Genomic DNA, 24,300 nt, shown 5'->3' with positions numbered 1-24,300 from the left:
CACTTTTTTTTTAAATTTTTAGAAAATTGGTTACGAGTTGTAATTTTTTTTAAATTTATAGAAAATGTATGCGAAATTCGCATTGCGAATGCATGGAACTAAGATTTCAACGAACTATAATGAGAGTTCCCTTTTTTTTTTTAAATTTTGTATAAACCATATTACGAGTTATGATTTTTTTTAAATTTTTAGAAAATTTATAAGCTAACTATGCGAATGCATAAAGAAAAAAACTGTAATTTGAAATTCATGATTATAATTATGAGTACTTATAACATGCAAACAATTAATTGCAGTAGTCTAGCGAGTTTAAATTTCATGCTTAATGTTAAGAGCTCCACAAATCGCGATTAATTACTTTGACAATACAGATAATAACTTTGTATGATTCCGTTTGTTAGTAAGGTTTAAGATGACAATATTGTTATTTTAAAAATTTCGATACTATGTTAAGTTTCAAACATATTTCAATTATTGTCGAAAAGACTTTTAATTTAGATAAGTTTAGTATAAACAAAAAAAAATTTAAAATCAAGATTTAGGTCTTCATACTAAGAATTTTTTCCTCAACAGTGCGTCAAGAACATGAAAATTCTAATGTTAGAAAACACATCTTGATTTTAAGAAAATTTCAAAAGATATAAACCCCAATTTCTTATTGATAAGAAGAAGAAATCTTTAAGTCTTAAGACCAAAAATCTTATTATTTATTCTTTTGTCATTTTCAGATTTAATTAGCGCTCTTAGTTAGTCAGTTGTATGTTGATCACTTTACTTGCAAAATATTTATCATTGATTAGCTCAGCATTTCAGCCCAGGACCTTCTCTCTTATTTTTTAGACTAATGTTCTTAGTTTTTATAATTTGTTCTTAAAGTGGTTTTATTTCAATAGCAGAGTTTTCAGGACAAATGTTCTTGAATTTATAGCTCGGTCTTTTTTCTTAGTGTACCATCAAGAAAGCATTCTAAATTCAAACCCAAATGTCTTAAGCATATCTAATAGATCTTTCATTAAAATGTAATGTGTTAGAGAGATCCGCATTTCAAGCGCATTTTTCACTTGGTTAACAATGTGCTTAAAAGTAATTTAACTGCTAAGTATATCCGCTACTGAAGACAGTAAAATTACGCAATCGCACACTTAGAGCTAGAGACATAGGCGACGTCTCACTAAAATTGTTCAGTTAATTTGTTTATAGCTGTAGCATTCCATTGAGAAACTGAGAACTGAGAATCGGTGGCATTTAAGCTGCCATCAGTTGTGTGAGGATAACAATCGCAGGATACTGTGCAATTAGGCTCATTAGCATTTAGCATTAAGCATTTAAATAAATTGATTAACCCATCACGAGACACGGATAGAGGGAGAATCTGCTTCAGCTAGAGAGCTGAAGCAGAGTTCCAGCTGCGAGTTATGTAATTACTAGCTGGAATGCCAATGCTGCCTCAATTTGGGGCTGCAACGTGTGTGTAATTCACGCAGTTGCCACATGCTGCACAATAATCAACGGTGGTAGGCAGCAGCAGACAACAGACAGTAGACAACAGACAACAGAGAACGCAGACAAAGGCTCTAATTAAAAATAACAGAAAAATATAGGTTACACCTCGACAAAGAGCCAAGAGTTGGAACTGCAGCTGAAGTTGGAGTTGGAGATGGAGTTGCAGCAAAGAAATGGGAAAGAAAAGAAGAGGGGAGGAGGAGGAGGGGGGCAGATCTCGGGTCTGGCCTGCTACCGAGTTCTTTGTGGAGTCTGTGGGCCGGGCAAGTGGCACTTATCATGCATGCGCCAAGTGAAAGAGGCAGCAGCAAAAGAAGCGGCAACAACAGCAGCAGCAAAAACAGCAACACACAAAAATTAATGGGCTGTAATTACGTGCTGCAGTTGCATGCAGAGTAGGGAAAGAGAGAGAGAAGCGAAAGAGGGGAAAGAGGGAAAAGGGGGCGGTAGGCACTTTGTGGAATGCCCCAACCGAGACGAAAGCAAGACGTTGTCTTTTATAGAAAATTAAAGCCTAAATTTGCCTGTGCAAAATTTACGACGTGTTTACGATGCCTTAAATTATCGGTTTCGCTAATGCGTTGCTGCAACGCGAACTTCATTTACTCTTCACTCATTTACTGGTGTCAGTACCATTCGCACACTCACACTCACTCACTCATTCTTGTATTCATATTCGTATTCATATTCATACTCGCTTGCGGCACTTGTTCTTATGAGGCGAACTCTTCTCTTTTTGTTCTTTTTGACCACTCCCCATCACAGTTGTAGCGGAACCTTCTCGTATCCCCGATAATTGATACAAAAAGTTTGCAGTCATCTAACAATCAGATAAAGATTGAGCAGAGTTTCGAAACAAAATTTAAATAAAAATTGAGATTTAAAGAAAAAAAACAAAATAAATTTTGTTTTGTGAAAATACTGAATACAATAGAAGTAATGATTATTGTTTTTCCTTTTTTTGTTACACAACAATTCAGATTAAGATTGAGAGTTTCAAAGAGAGTTTTATGAGTAACTATTGGGATTGTAATTAGATTTTGAAAAAAGGTTTTTTTATTAAGTTTTGTTTTATAAAAATACTGAATACAATAGAAGTAATGACCATTGTTTTATTCTTTTTGTTAAAATGTATTCTCTTTTAAATTTGAACGATTTTCTGCGAATACTATAACTTTATACAGAGTATCCAGATTAACATGCCAAGCTGAAAAAGAACCTAAACTTAAAGTCCTAATTTAACCACATTTATTATTTTTCATCCCTGATTATTCCTATTCGATTAACACAAAAAATATTCATAAAACTTTTACAACTCTTCATGTCCACAAAATAATATTTCCATATAATTTTAAGTCTTTCATGTATTCCCTACAATTTCTGTCAGTCACGTCAATCTAATCAAACCAAAAATAGACAAAATTCAAGTAAAAAAATCAATTTGAAACCTAAATAGAAATACATTTTATTCTACTATGGATAAACAGAAGCACACCTTTATAGATGCAAGAAATATAGGTGATATAGTTATAGAACAGTGCAGGGAAGAAGAGCCGATGGAACAGATCTCCAGTTCAAAGAAAGTTCAGCAAAAAGGCATACTCTCAGAGGTAAAAGATTAAGATATTTGAAATTATTTAAACTGAAATGTATTTACAGCGAGGTATTAGAAAGTGCACTTCTTGCCATAAGCCAAAAATGAGTGAAGTTATCGGAGATAGTCAGCAGAATATTTGCCGAAAAAGGGAAGAATTGGTGCTGCAGACGATCAATGAATTTGCTGAACAGTTAAGATTAGATCCAAACTACGCTGAAACAAAGGGATTGCTGATCGAGGTAGGTCTGAAATTCAATATTATTATTATAGGATATATATTTTTAACCTTTCAGAAAGGCATACGAAAGTATACTGAAAATCAAGAGGCGTTCATAAAAAGAGATTATATGCCTCCAGAAAAAATAGAAGAACACACAGAGCAATCAAGTTGCGTTTATCGATCGCCTGGCATTAAAGATTTGCGCATAGAGAAGGGCTTAAAATTAAGCTGGGAAAATAAAAAGAATACTTTAGAAAATGGCTCCTTCGATATGCCAAAGATTCTTAACTATATTCAACAATTTAACAAAGCTTTGGACAACAATTCCGGCAATATAAATTGGACGGACTTTCGCAAAAATCTGCTAAAAATACATCGTTACTATATGAAGCAGCATAGTTTTATCAGTTCTGATGAAGAAGAATATGCAGTAGATGATGTAGGAGAGAATTCATTGAATAAATTTATTGGACAAGACTCCAAAACTCTGAAGAATAATGAATGCTGCCAGTTCAACAGTTTAGATTTGAAAATGCAAGAATTCTACATGAAATACAATCAAACACTAATCAATAGGGAGAAGACCTTTAAAGAGATGATGATACTTCAATCAATGCGTAAACAAATCGGACAGAGACTCTCTCAAATCGAGATGGAAATTCACGCGTCTCGCTCTCAACTCCAGAAACGAGGTGTGCACAATAAATGAGCTAAAATTGTAGGCTTCTTCGTTCTTCGCTCTTCGTCTCGTCGCTGTTCCAAAATGAAATCTTCAAGTTGGTAATTTTACTTGGTCGAAGGACCACAATTACTGTGATTGTTGCCCTGCTACCTCGTTATCATATCGAATACTTTTTGCATACGGCAAACTCGGAAATTGAGAAAGCCATAAAGGTGTGGCCAAGTCAAAATTTGTGTGTCTGTCTCTTCGTCTGTCAACTGATGGCCGATAAACGTTATTTAATAAATTCTCAAGTATTTCAAATTATGTGGTAAATGCTTTGGGATCTTTTCTGAAGATGGAAGTTGAGGCTTTGAATGGGATATTAATGGAGCACTACAAAAAAGAAAAGTATTTTTTAATGATTCTTCAATTAGTATGGAATTGGATCGTAATGAAAGTTTATATAGCAGAAGAGAATTTTTAATGATTTCTTGATTAGTATGGAATTGGATCGTAATGAAAGTTTATATAGAAGAAGAGGATTTTTCTGTAGTTTCTTAGTTTTCGAAAACATGCATATAATTCTTTATAATTGTTTTCTTTATAAGTAATGAAATGTAAATCAAAATATGAATTTGTACTTTAAATGAATAAATGTGAATGTACTATAAAGTGAAACAGTAATTTTTAAATATTTCTTGAAAATTTATTCATTTTGGTATTAAGGATTCCTTAAATAGTAATCGTTGGTTTTTTGGATTAGATCCTAAGAATTTATCAGAAAGGATATTATTTAATTAGATGTATTAACGTTATGTTTTTCTTATGAAAACCAAAAGCATAAATATTACAATACTATAAATAAAATTTATGTACTATTCAGCAGAAGAGTAGTTTTTAAATATTTTGTAAAAATGCATTCATGATGGGATTGGATGGTGATTTATCAAAAGAATTATATGTATGTATTTAATCATGAACTATATTTTTTATTTATATTTTTTTTTTACGTATAATTTTAATGATTTCAAAAATAAATATAATTAAAAAACAATAGTGTCTAAACAATAGATAAGAATGGACTTTAGAGCTGATGCGAGATTTCTCCGATTTGTATAATACTTGCAAATACCGTAGAATCCGGTTATAGCGACTTTCAAGGGACCGTCGTTATATCCGGAAGACACATTAACCAAAAGGAGGAACAAAAAATGTTGTTTATTTTATGATTTCTATGTTCGTAATAGGTTTTTAAATAAAACAAATTAGTTTTTTGATCAACTTCATTTGTATGGGGACCAACCAAAACATCGAGTTTTCTTCGGACGACGCTTATAGCGTCGTTATCTACTGTACAAATATCTTTTATTTTCCTAGTTGACAATTATTTTCTTAGTAGTCTATATGTTTAAACTCAGAAATTATTTTTAAGTACACAATAGTTAAAAATATATTTATTTTTTTAAATTTAGTAGTCCATTTTTAGTCTCTGCAGTTATTTGACTTTTTACCGTACCCTTTTTTTTTGTCCCATGTGAAATTTGTCAAAATTCTAGAATGCAAAACCGCCTTCGCAATGTCTTCGCGATACACGCCCAACTTTGTGCGTGAACTGTTACCGAGTGCCTACTGTACCGATCTAAGACCACTGCATCCACCCGTGAGGCGGAAGTTGATTCTACTTCAGGAGTGTCCAAAGGTGGAAAAGAATGCTTCACAAACAAAGCAGCGGAGCATCGAGCATTATCGCAGGTATTTTAAGGGAAGTGCATCGCAATTCACCTTTGGCAGCGCGATGCGAGACACGAATTTGGCTAACTCCGCCAGCTGCGTTGCCCATCTGGAGTCGGAGACTCAGCCGGAACCTGGAGGGAGTCATCAGACAGTTGAGAGCGGAGAGCAAGTGGTATAATTACGATGTGGAGATCAGTGAGCATCTCTGGTCCCTCTGGGGTGGCCTTCACCCGAGTGCCAACTGCTTTGAGGCACAGTCGAGGGGTCGTCAGACTTTGGCTTGTTGTGTGGTCGCTTGTTGTGCAGCGAGCGCTTTTCGTGACCTCAAGGATTGGACACCCAAGTTACTCGATGCCATTGTGCTCAATGGGGATAAATACTACAGGGAGAGTCTGAAGCAGCGCAGATTTAATAGCTCACATTTGAAGTTGACTGATCTCTCGCTGGACTGCGAGTTCCTGAACATTCGTTTCATGGTTCATGCTCAGCTAGACTGCTTTGGACAGCTTTACAATTCACCTAGTGCTCGGAATATGGGACTCTTTGAGTCCCTCAACTATTTCTTCACACGTTTCCAGCTCGGCATCCTCGAGTGTCAGCATCATTATCTCGCCTTTGGCTATAGTGCTAATGATGGAGCATACTTTCTCTATGACTGTGCTTGGGATGCTCCTCTCTTTCCTAGTAACATGGGCGCCTCTTATGTGCTGCGTGCCAAGCATCTCTTCCTGCTTCTCTATTGCATCATTGTCACTCTAAATGTGCGCAAGTTGGACGTTAATTTCCAGCTCTTTAGCGTCGACATCAATCGCGTCTCAGGATCGCGTTCAAGGCAGGATCAGCTAAAAGATAAACAGCAACATGCTTCAATGTCTTTGGTGTTTAACGAAAAATAAATTACGGGACTACAAAATAAATAATATACGGGATATTAAAGAATAATAATAAACTATAGTTAAGAGCATCATATAGAAATAAATTCAAATGAATAATTCTAGTATGCAATAGAACATTTTTAAAAAGAAAAGTTTATTAGGCTTAATAAAGTCAATTACTTTATTAAAGTGAATTTAGACTTTGTAAACTAATATTTACTCTTACTTACTTAAAAAGGGAAAATAAACGATTACTGCTAGAATAAAGATTAAAGATTTTTATTGAATGAAATTCTTAAGGATATGCATTGAAAATTGGGATTATGGGATTTATTGAAACATAATTTATGTAATAGAAATCTATAAGAAAGAATTATAAATTGTGTTATCTGATTTCATATGGGATATTAAACAATGAAAATAATTTATAAAGTTGGTTGGTTCAGAAGTTAAGCAATAATATCGATAAGAAATAATAAATTAAGCTTGACTAACTTTTTAAGTCGCAAGCATATTGTTAAATATGATTAGCTGTATTTTATTTGTAACTAAGCTTTCAATTCCCAAGTTAATCAAAATTATTCCTCTTCATGCAAGTCAAATATTTAGCTATATCCTTTTTTTACAAAGCTCTTAACTGTATCTTGTACTTTTGTTATTCTTCAAGTGCAATTTAAGAGGAAATGCAGCTGAGTAAAGTGAAAATCCCTAGGCTGCAAGGAGGGGACAAACCCTCTAGGGTTACTCTGAGGAGTAGCAAAGCCAATAAAGAAAGGGCCAACCAGAGATGAAGTTACCAAGCAGTTAAATCGCTTGGCCGCATCAAAGATGAAAGCAACAAGGAAACAAAAAGATAGAAAAAGCTTTTTCATTCATATCTGATTCCTTAAGGCGCGTTTACGCTAAACCGAGATAATCGTAGCAAAAGGAGAAACGAAACAGAACAGAACAGAACAGAACAAAGTAACGCCCTTAGATAGTAATCCAGAAATAGCCGCCATTCAGCTGTTTAGTCTAAACCATTCAAGAAATCTCTTGCGAAGCGGAGAGGAAAACCAGTTTCATTTCAAAAACCAAAACAAAGTTATACAAAAAAAGTGTTTTTCTTTTATTTTCGAATGAGAAAACAAAAAGAAACAAAACCCGTCTACTACGTGGATATGCAAAAATACTACACGGAAACTCTGTGAATCAAGCCTGCGAGTGCAGACCAAACAAGAAAAATAAAATTAAAAGAACTACTCTTAAAAGCAAATTGCAACAAAGAACAAAATAAACTGAAATAAGGTGAAATACAATAAAACTGCATTCCAAAAACTCAGTCAAATATGAAAAAGAGGCAAAAAGGCTCAAGACAAACTTCTAAAAAATGGAGAAAAAGGTAAAGTCGGCTGTGCTCGACTATAAGATACCCGTTATAGAGCTTTTATGAATTCCCAAAAGATTGAATACTTTGCCAAAGCTTCAAAGTGTCTGAGTTCTAGGTATTTAATCAGACGGTCAGACAGATGTGAGCTTTAAATTGCCAGTTAGCACTAAGCTATAATACCCCTTTATCTGATGGGTTTGGTGGGAATACAAAAATACCGAGAGGGCACAAACAACAAAATCAAAAAGAAATCCGGTTTCATTTTCAACCAGAACGAGAGTTGTGAGTTTTTGGAAGGTTGCGACGTGCGACGCGCGCTCGTTTTTTAATTCTCTGCTCTGCGCTTGCCCATAAAAGCGAGCCCACAGCATAGATGCAGAAATTAACCGACTGCGAAGCTGGCCAAAACGAGGGCGGCGGCGTCGGCAGTGGCGGTGGCGGTGGCTGAGTTGTTTTGAAGTGCTGTTATGAAGAGGGCTAACCAAATCCGAAGTTGGGCCAAAAAGTGCAAAACGCAGCAAAACTCTCTGATAAATTGCAGGAGACGAACTTGAAATTTAGATTTCGAGAGCAGCCGCAGAATGCCGTCGCAGCAGACGACGACGTCGCCGTCGACGTCTACGACGCGGCGGCAGAAGCGCAGCGACTGCACGCGAGCGAACCAGTTGGAGAGCGCTTTACGAGTGCAGCTGGGGGACTTTTGCTCGCGTGTGTGTGTGTGTAAATGGGAGAGCGAGCGCAAAAGAGAGTCAATTCGTTTGGAGCAGCGGCTGCTGCGTCAGTGGAGTTTCTTTTTTGCACACACACTCACATGCATACTGACGAATATTATTGCAGTTTTTATTGCTGTCGGTGTAAAGGGTTGAGTAAATCTGTCTGCGTCTGTGTGTATCTAGTTGCATTTGTAGTAGTTGTAATGCCAGCTCGTATTTGTCACTGTATGCGTGTGTGTTGAGCAGTAGCGTTTTATTGATTTCTTGTGTGGGCAACCAAAAGAAGAAAACAAAAAATGAAACGCCGCATGCGATTTAGTTTTTGGCAATGATAAAAAGTGGGCTAGAGCGAGATGAAGAGTGTACAGTGCGGTGCAGTGCATTGCACTGTAAGAACTTAATACCATAAAATAAGTTATAAGTTGGAAGTTTGCAAATTTGCACTGCGAAAACTTTACAAAATGCAAAACTTGCCAGCATAATTTGACCGTTCGTTTAGTCTATTTTTATCGCCAGTACTCAGACCACTCTCTCCTTCTCTCTCACAGTCTCTCTGTGGCGGCGGACAGCTGCCAAAAGTACAAACCAAATATTCTTTTGACTTGCACACCCGCTGCCCACAATCTTCGTCTCGCTCTGGCGCACGCACAGTGCAATTGCAGTAGTTGTACACACACACACATATATAACTGGGTCCAGCTAAAGTTTTGTGTCAAAGTTTTATTCAAGAGCAGGCGAAAAAAGAGAGCGACGCCAACAGTTCGCACCTTAAGTCATGTCAATTGAACTTTCCAATGAGGCAGAAAAGTGTAAGAGATAAAAACTTAGTTACACTTTGTGCGCCACCTTTGCCCCACAATCCACACAACATCCACCACGTTCCACCTACACGCTGAGGCATTTTAACTGACCAACTAAACGAAACGGACGAAGCCGCAGCCAAAAGCCAATAAATAGCCCAGCAACCAAATGCAAAAATAAAAAACAACAATTCAAAGATGCACAGCAAACGAAGTTCGAGGTCATTGCATCGCCAACATACACAAACAAACACACAAACACATACACTCCACTACAAATAAATAAAACAACAAATGAAATGCGCTCTTCGCCTCGCTCGCTCTTATGTCTCGTCTGCTGAAGGTAGCGGTGGACTGCATTGGTTGCCAGGGGGAAGGAAGTGTGCAGTGTGGGAAGCTAAAAAAGTTCAAGTCAAAATTGCAAATAAAATAAATGGAAATGACTAAAAAAGTGAAATCCACAAAAAACGAGCAAAGCAACAACAATAACAACACCACACAGCAAAAACGACGACAACGGCAACGACTAACTGCAGTTGGCAGAGCTTTTGTTGTTGCAATGCTTGGGCAGCCGCCTGTGGGGGAGTTGGCAACGCGGCGTCTGCCGTTTGGCACAAAAGCAATAAAAATGCCTGGAAAAAACTACTATAGTATGTATGTGTGTGTGTGTGTATGGTGAGTGAGTGACATACAAAACAAGTAAGAATGTAGCTAATAGAACAGAGCGAAATGGCAATACCCTTTACGCTAATTTGAAGTCATTTTAATCAGTTACATAAATTATTTAATCATTTCTATTGTTTGCAATTCAGAAGAAAGTACTATTCAATTTTTAACATAAGTAGTGTAATTCTTGCATTATTAATGTGTAGAAGAATTATTTGTCATAAAGCTACCCTCATTTTTTTTTTAAATTACAGGGTATTAAAAGGCGCAGCAGCAAAAAATGACAACAGCACAAAAAGAAGATTGATGATCACGCTCAAGGATATTTCGTTTTACTCTGCTTCTTGCGCTTTGCATTTACAAACACAAATAAGCAGCAGCAACAACTACAGCAAAAAAAGAGAAAAAAACATGAGCAAAGCGACAGCTAAAAGCTTTTATTAGGGATTTGTGCATTGAGAGGCCAAAGAGAGCAAAGCTTGATTGTAAGTTTAATGAGCTGCAAAGTAAAGCAGCCAAAGCAAATCAAAAATGGCAACAGCAAAATATAGTTACTCGTCTTAAGTTCTTAAAGCTCTCTAAGAGCAACTGCTGAAGCCAAAGAGACTTACGATTAGTTGATTAGATTAATATCCGGTTAAGTACAGTAAGAATATTTCGTATACGCCACTTGTGATTCAGATGAAATGTTGAAATAATATCAAATTTAAATTAAAGACTATATAATAATATAATATTAATATTAAACAACAATTCATTAACTATGTGTATTGTATCAATATAAGTTAAACATGGTTTTCAAACTGGGTGTTTTTGTTATTAATATTATGGGATACTAAAAAGTATAAAAATTTAAAATTAGGATTTTAATCATAGCAAAAGTACACATTTTAATATTAATCAAAGAATAGTTAAGCTTTCCTATACTAAGTCGTTATCAATATTATTCTTATAGTGTTCCATTTATCATGGTTCAGAAAAGACTAGTTTTTAGTGTTAGACCTTCTTCTATCTTCAAAAAGTGTACACAGTTTTACCTGTAGCTTAGGAATTCGGTATTTCCTAGCTTGTTCGTTAGGTGCCTCAAAGTTCAACTACTAAAAAAAAACAGACTTAATTTAAGCCGTAACAAGGCTTGACTATCATCATTGCATGGATCTACTGCTCGTATATGAGTTGCCCCAGTCCCAAGGACTGTTTACAGACTCTTCAACATTTCCACACACACACACATACACAGCTGTTTTTAAGTGTGCAATATAGAGATAGATTTTAATGACTAAGCGTCGCCTTCACAGCTACTGCTTAACGACCAGAGGCTGGTCACATGTTCCCCCTCTCGCTCTTCCCCATTCAGTAAGTTGATTGTTTTTAACGAGCGCAGACGTTAGGCCTGCCTAAATTGCCCCTTGCCGGCCTCCATCCTCTCTTACAAGTCATGCTCTCCCACTTCTCTTCTTTTTCTACACGAGGTGCCGTACCAAAGGAAAAAAAAAAGTTTAATACGTTGTCTGCGTAGGCGTAAATGCTGAAGCTAGTCTCCTTCTCTTTATCTGGCTCCGTCTCCTTCTCTCTCTCTCTTTCCCTCTCTCTCTTGTTTTCATTGGCAACTGGTCAATTCACAGTCGCAACTTCGAAGTTCGAACTGCCAACTGACTGACTCACTTAATGACCGTTCGGCGAAGCGTGCCCCGAAACGGCAGCAATTCCTCTTAGCTACCTTCCTCTCTTCCTCTCTGGCTCTCCTTCCTTCCCATTCCACTCCATTGCCCCTCAGCCACTTGAGGTTTAATGACGCATGGTTGCGAATTTTGCATTCAGTTCGTGTTTAGTTTTGTGGTTTTGCCTTTTGCCCGGCTGCTTCCAACTGCAGACAAAAGCACAGGCAACAGCAAAAAAAATAAACCTAGCCCCTTTCCTTCCAAGCCGAGCCCGCCTTCCACAATCCAAGCACAAACTCTAGCGAATTCTGTTTTAATTTTTTTGCATACCCTATCCTAGAAGTAATGGAAAGTGTTGATGATTAGAGCAGGAAAAATATCTATCAAATTTGAATCTGTTGTTGACGATTGATGTTAATAAATTAAAAGTATATAATGTAATAGCAATTTAATAGCTCTTAGAATATTCGATTATTTTAGAAATTTATTTATTCAAGAAACTTTTCCTTAGGATTATATTTTTTAAAAAAGAATTATGATTTTCCTTTAAAAAATGTATTTATCAGAATTTCAGTTTTTTTTTTTTTTTTTTTTTTAGAAAACATAATTTTTTGAATGCTTAAGTATTCCCTAATATTACAAAACACAAGTACACATTGTTATATTATACTTTTGCTACATATGTAAGAAAGTAATAAAAAATAAATAGGAACTTAATTTTGATTTTATTTTTAATTTATTAATATTTATATTTATTTAATGTATTTTTAATTCTAAACTTTAATGTTTGTTTTAATACTAAAATTGTTTTTACAATTTAATTTTCACTTAAAAAATGTAAATGTAATTCTTCAGTTACTCTAGAATACAAATTTTCCCTTTATTAATTTCTTGTGAATACTTTTGAATAACACCTGCTAATAGGGTATCTATAAGTCGTATAAAAAATAGCCAAGTTTGCAGTTTTAGTCATGCTTTTCAGACATGGGATTCTTTTTATGAGTTTGCACTCGTATTGTTTTCATTTTGATGAATGCATAAAAAAGCGCAAGTGATTTCCAAGTGGGGCACAAAAGCGACTACGACGTGACCAGGAAGAGGGGGTGGCCCAGAGGAAGGAAGGGGGTGAAGGATAGCGGAGAGTCAGAGCCAAAGTCAGAGTCTTCTATGAGTCGCACTACTGCCTTGATAATTGTGAGCCAAAAGTCTTTGCACATTGTTGCATGCTAAGTGGCATCGAAGGTGCTTCCCCTCGCCCACCGCTTGCGCCACTCTTTTCACACTCTGGCCAGACAGAGACGCCACTTTATTGCTTGCCAGGGAACAGTCTCTAATATGTGTGGATATGGGTCGTCATCATCGTCATCGTCATCGTCATCGTCGTCGTTGTTGTTGTCGTCGATGTTGTCGCTGTATTTGTTGTTGGCGGCGACAAAGTCAACGAGTTGGCAGCGTCAGCGTCATTTACATCTCACGCGTTTGTGTGTGTGTATCAGTGTGTGTGTGTGTGTGTGTGTGTGCTTGCCTTTATGTTTGTCTTATTTCTTGGCATTTCTGTTTTGTTGCGCACATTCCTGTTGCCATTTTCTAAACGAAGCAAACCAAACCTCACCACACCCCACAACCCTCTGTCGAACTGCACCCAACCCTGGCCCTGCCTCAATGTCAAAGCGCAGCAGTCGCATCTTTATGCCACGGTCAAGGGCAACGTCACATTGCTGTCGCGTGGAAACATAAACAAGGAAAATGGAGAGAGAACAAGTGGAGGAAACAAGCGGAAGAGAAGCTAACTTCCAGTATAGATATAGTGTTCAACTTTAAAGAGTTACACACGTGCCTCAAATCTTCAAAGCGTAACTTTTTCTACAAATTCTAATAAATATATCTAGTCCTAATATAAATTGAAAATCAAACCACATTCAGAATTCAGGGCTTAATAGTCTCGAAGTAAATTACGAAATTTACCAAAGGGGAATAGAGAATATTGGACGTCTTTTATAAAGATTTCCATTTTCTAATAGCCTCAAAATAAATTATTGTATTATTATTATTATTAAAGAATCGTTTTCAATATGGATTGTATTATATATCTTTTATAAAGATTTCCGTTTTCTTATCAGACAAATGTTGAAATATGTAAGAAAGTAAAAATGTACGTGTTAATCATTAAAATTTAAAGAAATAAAAGGCAAAATTAAAAAAAAAATCAATTAATAACTCTGATACTATATTTCATAGAAATATCAATTTTCTTAACGTATTAAAATATTATACATAGTGCATATAAAGGTTTCCGTGTTCTTATTACATAAATATATATAGATATATGAACTAAAATTAAAATTTACGTTTTAATCCTTAAAATTTAAAAAAAATGACACGTAAAATTTTAGAAAAGTAACATTTAATAACTTTTAAAGGAATACTATATTTTATTGAGATCTCAGATTTCTTAAAAAGTTGAGATGCTTCGAACATAATAAAGATATCAGTACATAAGTACATAATGCAATAATAATAATAAAAAACATTTCAAGATAAGTAATCAAGAAGGAAATCAAAATTAAATTAAATAATATGTGTGATTAATAATTCCCTTTTCAACATAAAAATTACTCATTTAAAAATTATATATAAACTGTAAATTTATTCGAATAGTTGTGGTTAATACGCCTAGCTGAATATTTATAAAATTGGACCCAATCTTAATGTTTAATGCCCTTTAAACTTCAAAAATAGGACCAAGCTTAAAAACCTAGCTAATTATACTGTCTATGGAGTATAGATAAAACCTAACTGTACACTGCGTCTTCTCTAAACTCTGTTATGACATACACACTATGTTTGACGCATTTCGCTATCCTTAAGGAGCAGCAAGGACAATCGCTTCTTCCAGAGCCGAGCTTGTTTCGATGACATCGTGATTGCAGCATTTGAACGCGATTTCAATTCGTTCATATTTTCACAGTAATTGCGATTTATCGATTGTTGCAGAGCGGACATCTTTTCGTTGAAAATGCAAAACTGTTGCTTCAGAAATGCGGAACGTCGTTCGATTTGCTCTATAAATGCAGCCGTGGAATCGAGAGTTACGGTTGCATTCCTCGGATTGAAGTGAGCTCTGTAGAGCTCTGACCTTAGATGCCTCATCATTGAGCGAAGAAATTAAAATACGAATTTGATACAAAGAATACCTGACAAATAATGTAGAACTACTGAGATTAATTGAATACGGAACTGAAACTGTCACAAATATTAATATTGATTGCAGAGCAGATAAATAGAGAGAGTGAGAGAAGTTTGAAGGGGGCTTCAGCGAAATCTTTTGATAATTAAAATTAATTTTCGCTGTAAAGAAATAAAGTTAAAGAGCGGACCGCACATTGCAAACGCGACGAGGCTGTAGAAAATCGAGTTTTCCCAGTTCGGAATGATAAATGGCGTCTAGTTAGCGTAGCGCCAAAAGAGAAACAAGTTCAAGTATCGAATACTCCCCGCTGATAGCTGCTGCCTAGCCTGGCCTGGCCTGGCCTGGCCTGGCCCTCTCTTGAGCTTGCTGTGTTGTATTTCAATTAGAGCAAAAAGTCGTCCTCAGCTGCAATTAGCAACAAAGTATCTGGCAATGTATGTTTTCGCTATTATCATTTAAATTTATGTTATGGTACTACATATATTTGTTACGTCCCACTTTGCACTGTCTCCCAATCGGTAGTCTACAGTGTTCCAGTCTCCAGCCAGCAGTCTACACTCTACAGTCTCTATAGTCTACAGCCTCCAGTCGCCTCTTCGTATGCCTTACGATTATGGCCAACGTTGGGTAATTTGTTAGCAGGCAGCGATGCAGTCTCCCAGATAAAAATGCAACCCGTCTTCCGCTTGCGGCTGAAATTCAATGAAAATTAACTAGGGACAAATTGTTGATCGTGCTATGTAAGAGAAGCATCTCTCCATTCTCCCGTCGACTGAAAGCCATTGTACGCTTTACTGCTGCTGCTCTGGGCTCCAAAAGTTTCTCCCTCTCTATGTCTCACGCTCTATCTCATACACTCCAAATGATAGGTCTACGCATGGATTATTTGTGCTAGCTTTGAGCAATAGTTGTAGTTTGCAAATAGCCTGAATAACTCTAGGTTCTGTATTACGACGTCTACTATAATTTTGAATAACATTCTCCAACGTTTTTGGTTTACGGGTATCGCTTCTAATTGCATAGTGAGAAAGTCATTTAATACTTTAACTATGAATATTGAAAAGGCACTTGTCCAACACAGTTTTCACATTATTATCACTATAAAACGATAGCAATATATTGGAGGTATTTCGTGTAGGGAACATTCTTAAAGAGGAAGAATCTATTTTTAAAGATTTGTCTGCTTTTTTTTAAATTCATTCCATTTAAAAATGAAATTTTAGTTTATTTTAGTTGTTTTCTATTTATAGAAATTCCAATTTAAATCTTTAATCTTATATTTGGTTTCAAGTCACGTTTTAAATTATGTGATTTCATCCATCCCATATTGTCTAGTGGTTAGGATACCCGGCTCTCACCCGGGAGGCCCGGGTTCAATTCCCGGTATGGGAAATCGTTAAGATTTACTTTTTTAAAATTTTATACATACATTATAGTCATATTTTCTGTTTTCACATAATCTTCATTATTAAAAAGTATTTTTAGCAAGTATAGTTAAGTTTTTAGTTCACTTATAAAATAAGTATTTGTTTCTCCCAAGCTACTTTTTAAATTTAGCATATTTTCATTTAAAGTCCAGCCTATTGCCAGTTGCATCCACAGCCAGTTTTGCCAGTTTGCCAAACATATTTATTTTGCGAACCCTTCCCTTTTGTTTGTTGCTACCTCTTTGTTGTAGCTGTTGCTGGAGGCTGGCTCTTGCTCTTTTAATAAATGAAAATGTTTTTAATTAATATGCTTCAATATGTCGAGTGCCGCACTTTACTTTATGCAGCCACATTCAAGCCATCATCCCCCCCTAAAAGAACGCAGTCCAGATTCCACATGCAGTCCACCACAATTCCCCCCAAACATCGCCCACACAAGCTGACTGCTGCTGCTGTTGTTGTTGTTGTTACTGTTGTGGTTGAGCAGTTGAAATTTACATTGCATATGGCGGGTGCCTTGGTTTTTATTGTTTCACATTCATTCGTATAATTCCGTAGGCTAAATTTCAATATTTTATATATATTGTGCATACGTGAATACTGTACAAAATACAATAAGAATCCTTTGCCGAAGCATGCAACAAAATAAATACCCATTCTACTCTTGAAGCCCACACAACAGCAGCTCTCTTTGTCAATCTTGCTCTCTCGTTCTTTTATTCATAGCCCAAAGTCATGCTGGCTCTTGTTGTTGTTGCTGCTTCTGTTTGCTGCTCGCTGTGGACAACGGCGACTTTTGTTTGTTTTCTTTTGTGTGCTTGTTTCTCAATTATTCAATGCATTGACTGTGCGAGCAAAAGAGCCCGCATAATCACGGAATATCTATTTATAGATATTTATTTTGTGTTTGCCTTTAGTGTAAGTTTAGTTTTGTGCTCGCTGTGTTCAACCATCCCATATTGTCTAGTGGTTAGGATACCCGGCTCTCACCCGGGAGGCCCGGGTTCAATTCCCGGTATGGGAAACCAAACTAGGGTTCATTTTTTTAGTTTTTATATAAATTTTAAGTTTTATTTTCAGATTTAGATATTGCTGATATAAAGAAAAACTGCCTCTAATGATATAAAAGCATATTGTATTTAAAAGACAATGAAATTATCGTAAAAGTATTGCATTTAAGTTTTTGTTCTCCTAATTTTAGTAATATCCTTTATTTAATTAGTTTTAAATTCTGTTGTAGTATTAGTGATTAACGTCTATCCCATATTGTCTAGTGGTTAGGATACCCGGCTCTCACCCGGGAGGCCCGGGTTCAATTCCCGGTATGGGAAACCGATTTGAGGTTTTATTTTGTCAAGTTGCGTTTAGTTCTTAAAGTTTCTGCCGAGATATGATAGATATGTATTGTTCGATTATAATAATATATATATATTAACATTCATGATAAAGATGAAATCTGGTCCGATACGTTGAAAAATTTTGAAAAAATTGATTTATTTCTCTTATTGCTTTTGTGGTAACTCCTTTTAACTAGTTTATATTTCGAAGTATCTTAGTAATATGTGAATTATTGTTAGATGTATTAAGTTATTATGTGAGCTAACTGCTCACATATTTTGGATAATAGTATAAGAAATTTTACTTTAAATTAAAAACAAAATTGCGTCTCTAATTTTAAAATATTTCCAATTCTTATTTTAATAAAAGATACATCTTTTGTCAAATGTTTTCTAAAATTTCGTAGAAGTTTCCGTTGAAGATAACTATCCCATATTGTCTAGTGGTTAGGATACCCGGCTCTCACCCGGGAGGCCCGGGTTCAATTCCTGGTATGGGAAAACAAGTTGATATTTGACTAGTTTCCTTTTTGCAATCTTTTAAGAATGTGGTTTCTGGTTTCTAAATTATATATGGATGTTTGATTTTCGAATTGTAGTAAAAAATATTATTCATCTTATTTTTATTCAATTTACAATAATACAATTAAATTATATTCGTGTTGTCTGCCTTTCTCCTGAGCAATATTTAAAAAATTTTCACCCGCCATAAAGCATTGCCATTATCCACTTGTATCATAACAATGCATCAATGTCCATTTCGAATATTATACGAGAGAGGAGACTGTTTCCTCATTCAGTTATACGAATGTGCTTGCATACTCGAGTCTATGTGTGAGTCTACTGTATTTATTTGTGAACCGTATGAATGCTGCTGCATTGGGCTGTCAACTCTGGCTCTAGCTGATGAATGATATACCATTTCCAGCGAATGAGCAGCAAGCAATGTGACAGGCGAGGGGAGTGCGTCGTCGTCTACCAGGCAACTGGTTCCGTTGACAGACAGACAGACATATAGACAGACTATACATTTGATTTTTGATGGCTTTTGACCGGCGGAATGTCTCGAATGGCAACAGGAAATATGCTAAATGAGAGAAGCCCAGTTGCCACTCAAAATGCAATCATTTATCATTTGATAATCTAATGTTACTTAAGATTGAATATGCACCCCTAAATCTGACTACTGAATGAATTATGTTCGCTTTGATTTCTGCACCCAACATATGCTCATTGAAATCTTTTCATTTCCGTCAGGAGATTTTTTGTTTTTGTTATCCTCCCTTTTTGAATGCGTCGTTGCATTTGTGGCGAAACAAACCGCAAACTTCATTTATGAAATGCGCATTCATTTCGGAAACTCAACGCAACCCAAAACTCGAACCACTCAAAAATTTGCTAGGCAATTTTATTTAAAAATGCAAAAGGCTTTGTCGTTTGGCGCTGCATGGCGGATATTGCCTCTGACTCCCGACTATAACATGCATTAAAATTGGCAATCGTCCCTGTGCGGTTGAATTGCTGACAACATCGAACATGGCCAGTTCCACACCTGATGCATCCCCATCCTGCTCCACCATTTGCAGCAACGTCACCACCTGCAATTGACAAGCGGCGGCTCCCAGCTTCATTAGGTGAGCCAGCTGCCACTCCTGCTGCTGCTCCTGCTTCTGATTCTGCTGTTGCTGCTGCTCTTGCTGGACAAGGACATGCAAAAGGCGCCTCCTTCCTGCCCTTTGAACGCTGTAGCAGAAGGCCGCTGCCTGCCATTACACTAGGGTTGAACGGGAAGCTGTGGTAAGTTTTTAAGTATAAAAAAGGAATACACTGAGAAAAAGCTGGATGAAGTTCAACATTATTTTAGCGCATGAAATTCCAAAATAAATTTAATAAATTTTGTTAGAGGTTAATACATAAATTGAGATTATAATATTAAGTCTATAATTTAAAATACTTTTTATAATTCAATCTTTATGGTTTATTTATAAATTGAGAATAATTTAAAATACTTTTTATAATTCTATCTTTATTGTACGAAATTTATTAAAATATCTAACAATTATAAAATAGTTATCTACCACATCTACTAAATTACCTTTTTTAAATAATTTAATTTAAGATTAGTATTTCAAAATGATTCATAATTATTTTTGTGTATACTTGTATATAGTACAGAGTTAACTTATTTCCTAAATAGTTTCAGTTAAGATTATAATTCAATAGAAATAATTGTAATATTTAATTATTTTTAAGTATACAAATCAACTAACTATGTACAAAAAAATAAATTTGAAAAATGATTCATTATTCTGCAATATTTAAAAAATGGACAAAAATGAATTTTAACAAATAACTATTATACGTTTGTTTCATTTGTCCTTATAATAATAGGTCTAATACTACATTATACATATGCAGAGTTTCTCCAATGAAGAATAATATAATAAAAATATTTATATTTCTTTATTTTTCTTGAAGAAAATATAATAACAAATAATTTTGAGAATATCTCTTTTTACTAAGATTTTCAGCGTTAAGCGATATGGATAATGGTTTATTAATAGTTTATAATTTTGAATATTATTTACAAATTTCATATTCTCATTTTCAATGAATGTAAATACTTACTCGAAAGCAGCTTTATTATCAACAGATTTCTCTCAGTGTAGTCCAACCCTTTTTTGGGCTGCATTCGGGTTTTTCGGCTGCGCCTTCAGTCTGTTGCATTTTTCGGGCATTGTGGCCGTATGTGGGCGTGGAAGGGGAGGGGGGCAGCTGTGGATGCTGTTGGTGCTGCTGTGGCTGCATCCTTGCATTCTGCTGCCGCCTTCCAGTCTTCCTCTGCCCGCTGTTCTTTACCGCCTGATTGTCCCCTTGCGACTCGGCTCGGGCGCATTTGCATTTTTTAATATTTACAGTTTATATATAGTAAAGCATGTGTTGTGCCTCTCTCTGTCGCACTTGCCAGCCACCTGAGTGCAGCATGTGCTGGCTATTGTCATCTCTGTTTGGCAACATAAAAATCGATAACAACAACAAATTTGAAATGCACTTCATGTTGCCATTGTTGATGCGTGTTTTTTCAGCTTGTATAATGCTACATATATTACTATATAACATACTATACATACACATAGTTGAGTGATTCCTTGTGTATGTGTGTGTGTGTGTATATATCCTGTTTACGCATGTGTATATAAGGCGCAGACCTTATCGTATATCGTGCAGGCCCAGTAGCATCCACCTTCATCCTCCGCTCTCATCAGGCTTAGCTCACAATATTGAAAGAGAATGCACTTGCATTTTAAGTGATTTAATTCAATCAGACCTTGCTCGCATCCATCCACACAAACAATTTACGGCCATGTTCATATATATTTTTGACGATAGATAAGTGTTAACGGATCTTGGGTTTGGGTTATGGACTGTAGAATGACAACGTGGCAACATCTATCCCATATTGTCTAGTGGTTAGGATACCCGGCTCTCACCCGGGAGGCCCGGGTTCAATTCCCGGTATGGGAAAACCGTTTCTAGGTTTATTTTTTCCTATTTTTCGCACTTTTCATAAAAAATCACTTTTAGTATTCTCCGCTTTTTTTTGCAGAAATTTTCTATCTTTTATCAATTAGTGATGTTTCATTATATTTAAAGATACAATTAGATTAATTTGTATCGGTTTTTTTTGTATTTGGATTTTGTAATCCATTCCTTTTTGGCATTCAATCTCCCATCTAGTGGTTAAAAACTTTTTAAATGTTTTGTTCAGGATTCTAAAATTTGTAAGAGATCTTTTGATAAAATTTACAATTTGTTTTTCAATATTTTCAGATTTTTAAATATTTTTACATTATATTTATAGATACCATTACTTTTCCTAATTTTTTTTATCAAATTCTTCCGATCTTTCATCTCCCATATTGTCTAGTGGTTAGGATACCCGGCTCTCACCCGGGAGGCCCGGGTTCAATTCCCGGTATGGGAAACCGTTACTAAGTTTATTTTTTTCCTATTGTATTTCTCGCACTGTTACATTATAAGTTATTCTTAAGATTTTCAAATTTTTTTTGGAAAATCCTTTTCTAGGTTTATTTTTTCCTAACCCCAAACTGTTTTGTAATAAGTTGTTTTTAGATAGCTTTCGATCTTTTATCAATTATTGTTGTTTCATTATAATTAAAGATACAATTATATTAATTTTTATCAGTTTTATTTTTTAGATTTTTTAATCCATTCCTTTTTGGCATTCAATCGACCATGTTGTCTAGTGCTTAAAGACTTTTTAAATGATTTGTTCAGGATTCTACAATTTGTAAGAGATCTTTCGATACAATTTACATTTTTTTTCAATATTTTCTGATTTTTTAAAAATATTTTAAATTATATTTATAGATACTATTATTTTTCCAAATTTTTTTTTTTTATCAATTTCTTCAGATATTTCATCTCCCATATTGTCTAGTGGTTAGGATACCCGGCTCTCACCCGGGAGGCCCGGGTTCAATTCCCGGTATGGGAACATTAAGTGAATTTGTTTTTCTTTTTACTAACTAACATTTTAAAATACTATGGACATTAGACAACATAATTTTGACTATTTCTGTTCATTATGTTCGAGTTAAATGAGAGGCAATGGCCAATTTCTGAGTTAAACTTCAGTCAGCAGGTAGTCAATTAGCTGAGTAATTGATTTAACTGTAATGCAGACCCATTGAAACCTGTCAGTGGCATCTGTGAGCTATTCAGTTGCCAATAATCCAATTACTGGGACCTCATATTATCCATTAGCTCTAGCTGCAGCCGAATTGAATGCACCATGTGCAAGTAGTCGTAAATTCGATTGGCTTCAGTTTTTGCTACAGTCTGATTGAGTTCAAGAGAAAGGAGAGCGGGAGGTCAGCTACAGAGGAAGGTAGCTGCATTCTCTAGGTAGGCACTGGTGGCCAGTTCCTAACGAACCTATAATTGAATATAATATTCAATTATAGCTGAAAGGAGCACAAGAAATGCAAACAACACGCACAAAAATTGTCGAGCGTTGGGCAAATTAAATGAAAGCAATGCAAAAATAACTTTTCCTCTTCTCTTTCTCCTTTTCGGTGTATTTGTTCAGGTTTTGGGTTGGGAAAATAAACCGCATTGCATAAACAGCCGCCCCATCAGAGAGTTCCTCCTTGTATATACATTTATAGCAGATATATATGTATGTATATTCTGAACTGACCGAGGGATTCTCCATCATCATTCATTTACTTGCATGCTGTATATAACGCACTTAAAGCCCATGGTCCATGTCCATGTTCATGTCCATTGAACACCGCACTCCAACCATGTGAGTCTGCCTCTGTTCCCTGCCTCCCCGTTTGATGCGTTTTATTGCACTGGACGACAATCTCTCTCTCTCTCTCTCTTGCTTTGTCTGTCCCGCTCTATCTGTGTATTCCATCTCTGTCAAACACCCCCGCAGCAACGCAGCATCGCAGCAAAAAATACAAATAGAATAAATAAATAAACCTAGGCTTGTATTAATGAAAAATTTCGTACATCGAATTCGCATCATTAAAAATAAACCCCATTCGACAGCCAAATGGAAAACAAAAAAAAAAAACAAAGAACCAAAAACCAAAAAATAGATTGCAAAAGCCCGACAACAAAAATTCGCATATGTGAACGCGAGTCGCGAAAAGTTTTTAAGGGTTGCAATTTTTTACCTCCAAATAAAAACATTCCAAAATTCTTTTTGTATGAAAATCAATTGGGTTTTATTTGCCTTTATTTTACTGATGATTTTTTCTCTGTGTAAATGGCAACAATGCAAATACATATGCAGGTATATAAGAGATTGTATGGTGCTGTTGCTGTGTGCGGTGTTGTTGCATTTATTAACATTCCCCAAAAAAAAGATAGGCGTTAAGCGCTGTAGAGGGATATTATAGATGTACAATATCTATAAGTAGAGTTAATATAGTAATTTCATAATTGGTATTTAATAGCATAGGCTTATAAATTCTGGATGAAATATAGTATTTTTTAAAACCTATTCTGTTTATGTTTAAAGGCAATAATTTTAAACATGTTGCATGCAAATGATATTTATATATAGTTCTGTTATAAACTCTAAGACCAATCAAAAAAAGAAGAATTATAAAATAGATCTACATTTACTTAAAATAGAAAAATCATAAATTTATAAATATAGGTTGAATAAGTTCCATTTCTTTTTTGGTAGTTTTCCATTGGAAACAATTTTTGAGGAATGTAGAAAAGTAATTATAAGTATATGTATATATTAAAAATATTATATAATTTGTTTTCTATATAAAATTTCTTTATAAATATGCTATTTTAAAATTTGTATCATCAGAAAAATTTAAAAAAAACTGAAAAAAAATTCTTGTCAGAAGTGGGATTCGAACCCACGCCTACAGAGTAGACTGCGACCTGAACGCAGCGCCTTAGACCACTCGGCCATCCTGACATCTTACCGTATATTAGATAAAGACTGTACAAAGAAAAAAGATACAAGAAAATATAGAAAAGTAAA

The 24,300-nt window shown here is 35.4% G+C and overlaps 2 protein-coding genes and 8 non-coding genes across 11 annotated transcripts; 9 read left to right on the top strand and 1 right to left on the bottom strand.

Moving 5' to 3' along the window:
* The first annotated feature begins 2,867 nt into the window (after window positions 1-2,867).
* Window positions 2,868-4,645, top strand: LOC133843705 (uncharacterized). 2 transcript variants are annotated; one of them, XM_062277356.1, is made up of 3 exons: window positions 2,868-3,113; window positions 3,163-3,339; window positions 3,394-4,645. In XM_062277356.1, exons 1-3 carry the CDS (start codon window positions 2,979-2,981, stop codon window positions 4,027-4,029), a joined length of 948 nt encoding a protein of 315 aa, XP_062133340.1. In that variant the 5' UTR covers window positions 2,868-2,978; the 3' UTR covers window positions 4,030-4,645. The 2 variants fall into 2 exon arrangements, with proteins under 2 accessions (XP_062133340.1, XP_062133341.1); XM_062277357.1 differs by having other exon boundaries at window positions 3,398-3,490.
* A 766-nt stretch (window positions 4,646-5,411) lies between these two features.
* LOC133843841 (uncharacterized) lies at window positions 5,412-6,712 on the top strand. Its single transcript, XM_062277577.1, has one exon. The coding sequence runs from the start codon at window positions 5,694-5,696 to the stop codon at window positions 6,612-6,614; it is 921 nt and encodes a 306-aa protein (XP_062133561.1). The 5' UTR covers window positions 5,412-5,693; the 3' UTR covers window positions 6,615-6,712.
* A 9,600-nt stretch (window positions 6,713-16,312) lies between these two features.
* Window positions 16,313-16,384, top strand: Trnae-cuc (transfer RNA glutamic acid (anticodon CUC)). The gene has a single exon. It is a non-coding gene; the product is annotated as a tRNA-Glu (tRNA).
* A 987-nt stretch (window positions 16,385-17,371) lies between these two features.
* Window positions 17,372-17,443, top strand: Trnae-cuc (transfer RNA glutamic acid (anticodon CUC)). The gene has a single exon. It is a non-coding gene; the product is annotated as a tRNA-Glu (tRNA).
* A 235-nt stretch (window positions 17,444-17,678) lies between these two features.
* Window positions 17,679-17,750, top strand: Trnae-cuc (transfer RNA glutamic acid (anticodon CUC)). The gene has a single exon. It is a non-coding gene; the product is annotated as a tRNA-Glu (tRNA).
* Window positions 17,751-18,185: 435 nt separating this feature from the next.
* Window positions 18,186-18,257, top strand: Trnae-cuc (transfer RNA glutamic acid (anticodon CUC)). The gene has a single exon. It is a non-coding gene; the product is annotated as a tRNA-Glu (tRNA).
* Window positions 18,258-21,209: 2,952 nt separating this feature from the next.
* On the top strand, window positions 21,210-21,281 carry Trnae-cuc (transfer RNA glutamic acid (anticodon CUC)). The gene has a single exon. It is a non-coding gene; the product is annotated as a tRNA-Glu (tRNA).
* Window positions 21,282-21,669: 388 nt separating this feature from the next.
* Window positions 21,670-21,741, top strand: Trnae-cuc (transfer RNA glutamic acid (anticodon CUC)). Its single transcript has one exon. It is a non-coding gene; the product is annotated as a tRNA-Glu (tRNA).
* A 462-nt stretch (window positions 21,742-22,203) lies between these two features.
* On the top strand, window positions 22,204-22,275 carry Trnae-cuc (transfer RNA glutamic acid (anticodon CUC)). The gene has a single exon. It is a non-coding gene; the product is annotated as a tRNA-Glu (tRNA).
* Window positions 22,276-24,151: 1,876 nt separating this feature from the next.
* Window positions 24,152-24,234, bottom strand: Trnal-cag (transfer RNA leucine (anticodon CAG)). Its single transcript has one exon. It is a non-coding gene; the product is annotated as a tRNA-Leu (tRNA).
* Window positions 24,235-24,300: the final 66 nt, after the last annotated feature.

Source organism: Drosophila sulfurigaster, chromosome 3, assembly GCF_023558435.1.
Source record: "Drosophila sulfurigaster albostrigata strain 15112-1811.04 chromosome 3, ASM2355843v2, whole genome shotgun sequence".
NCBI classification, from domain to species: Eukaryota; Metazoa; Arthropoda; class Insecta; order Diptera; family Drosophilidae; genus Drosophila; species Drosophila sulfurigaster.
This window is presented reverse-complemented; position numbering and strand designations above follow the sequence as displayed.

Bases quoted from the DNA above. Each gene is read 5' to 3' on its own strand.
- LOC133843705 (XM_062277356.1), top strand. From the start codon at position 2,979: ATGGATAAACAGAAGCACACCTTTATAGATGCAAGAAATATAGGTGAT. The intron at 3,114-3,162 runs GTAAAAGATTAA...ATGTATTTACAG, and splicing joins AAAAAGGCATACTCTCAGAG to CGAGGTATTAGAAAGTGCAC. The intron at 3,340-3,393 runs GTAGGTCTGAAA...TTAACCTTTCAG, and splicing joins CAAAGGGATTGCTGATCGAG to AAAGGCATACGAAAGTATAC.
- LOC133843841 (XM_062277577.1), top strand. From the start codon at position 5,694: ATGCTTCACAAACAAAGCAGCGGAGCATCGAGCATTATCGCAGGTATT.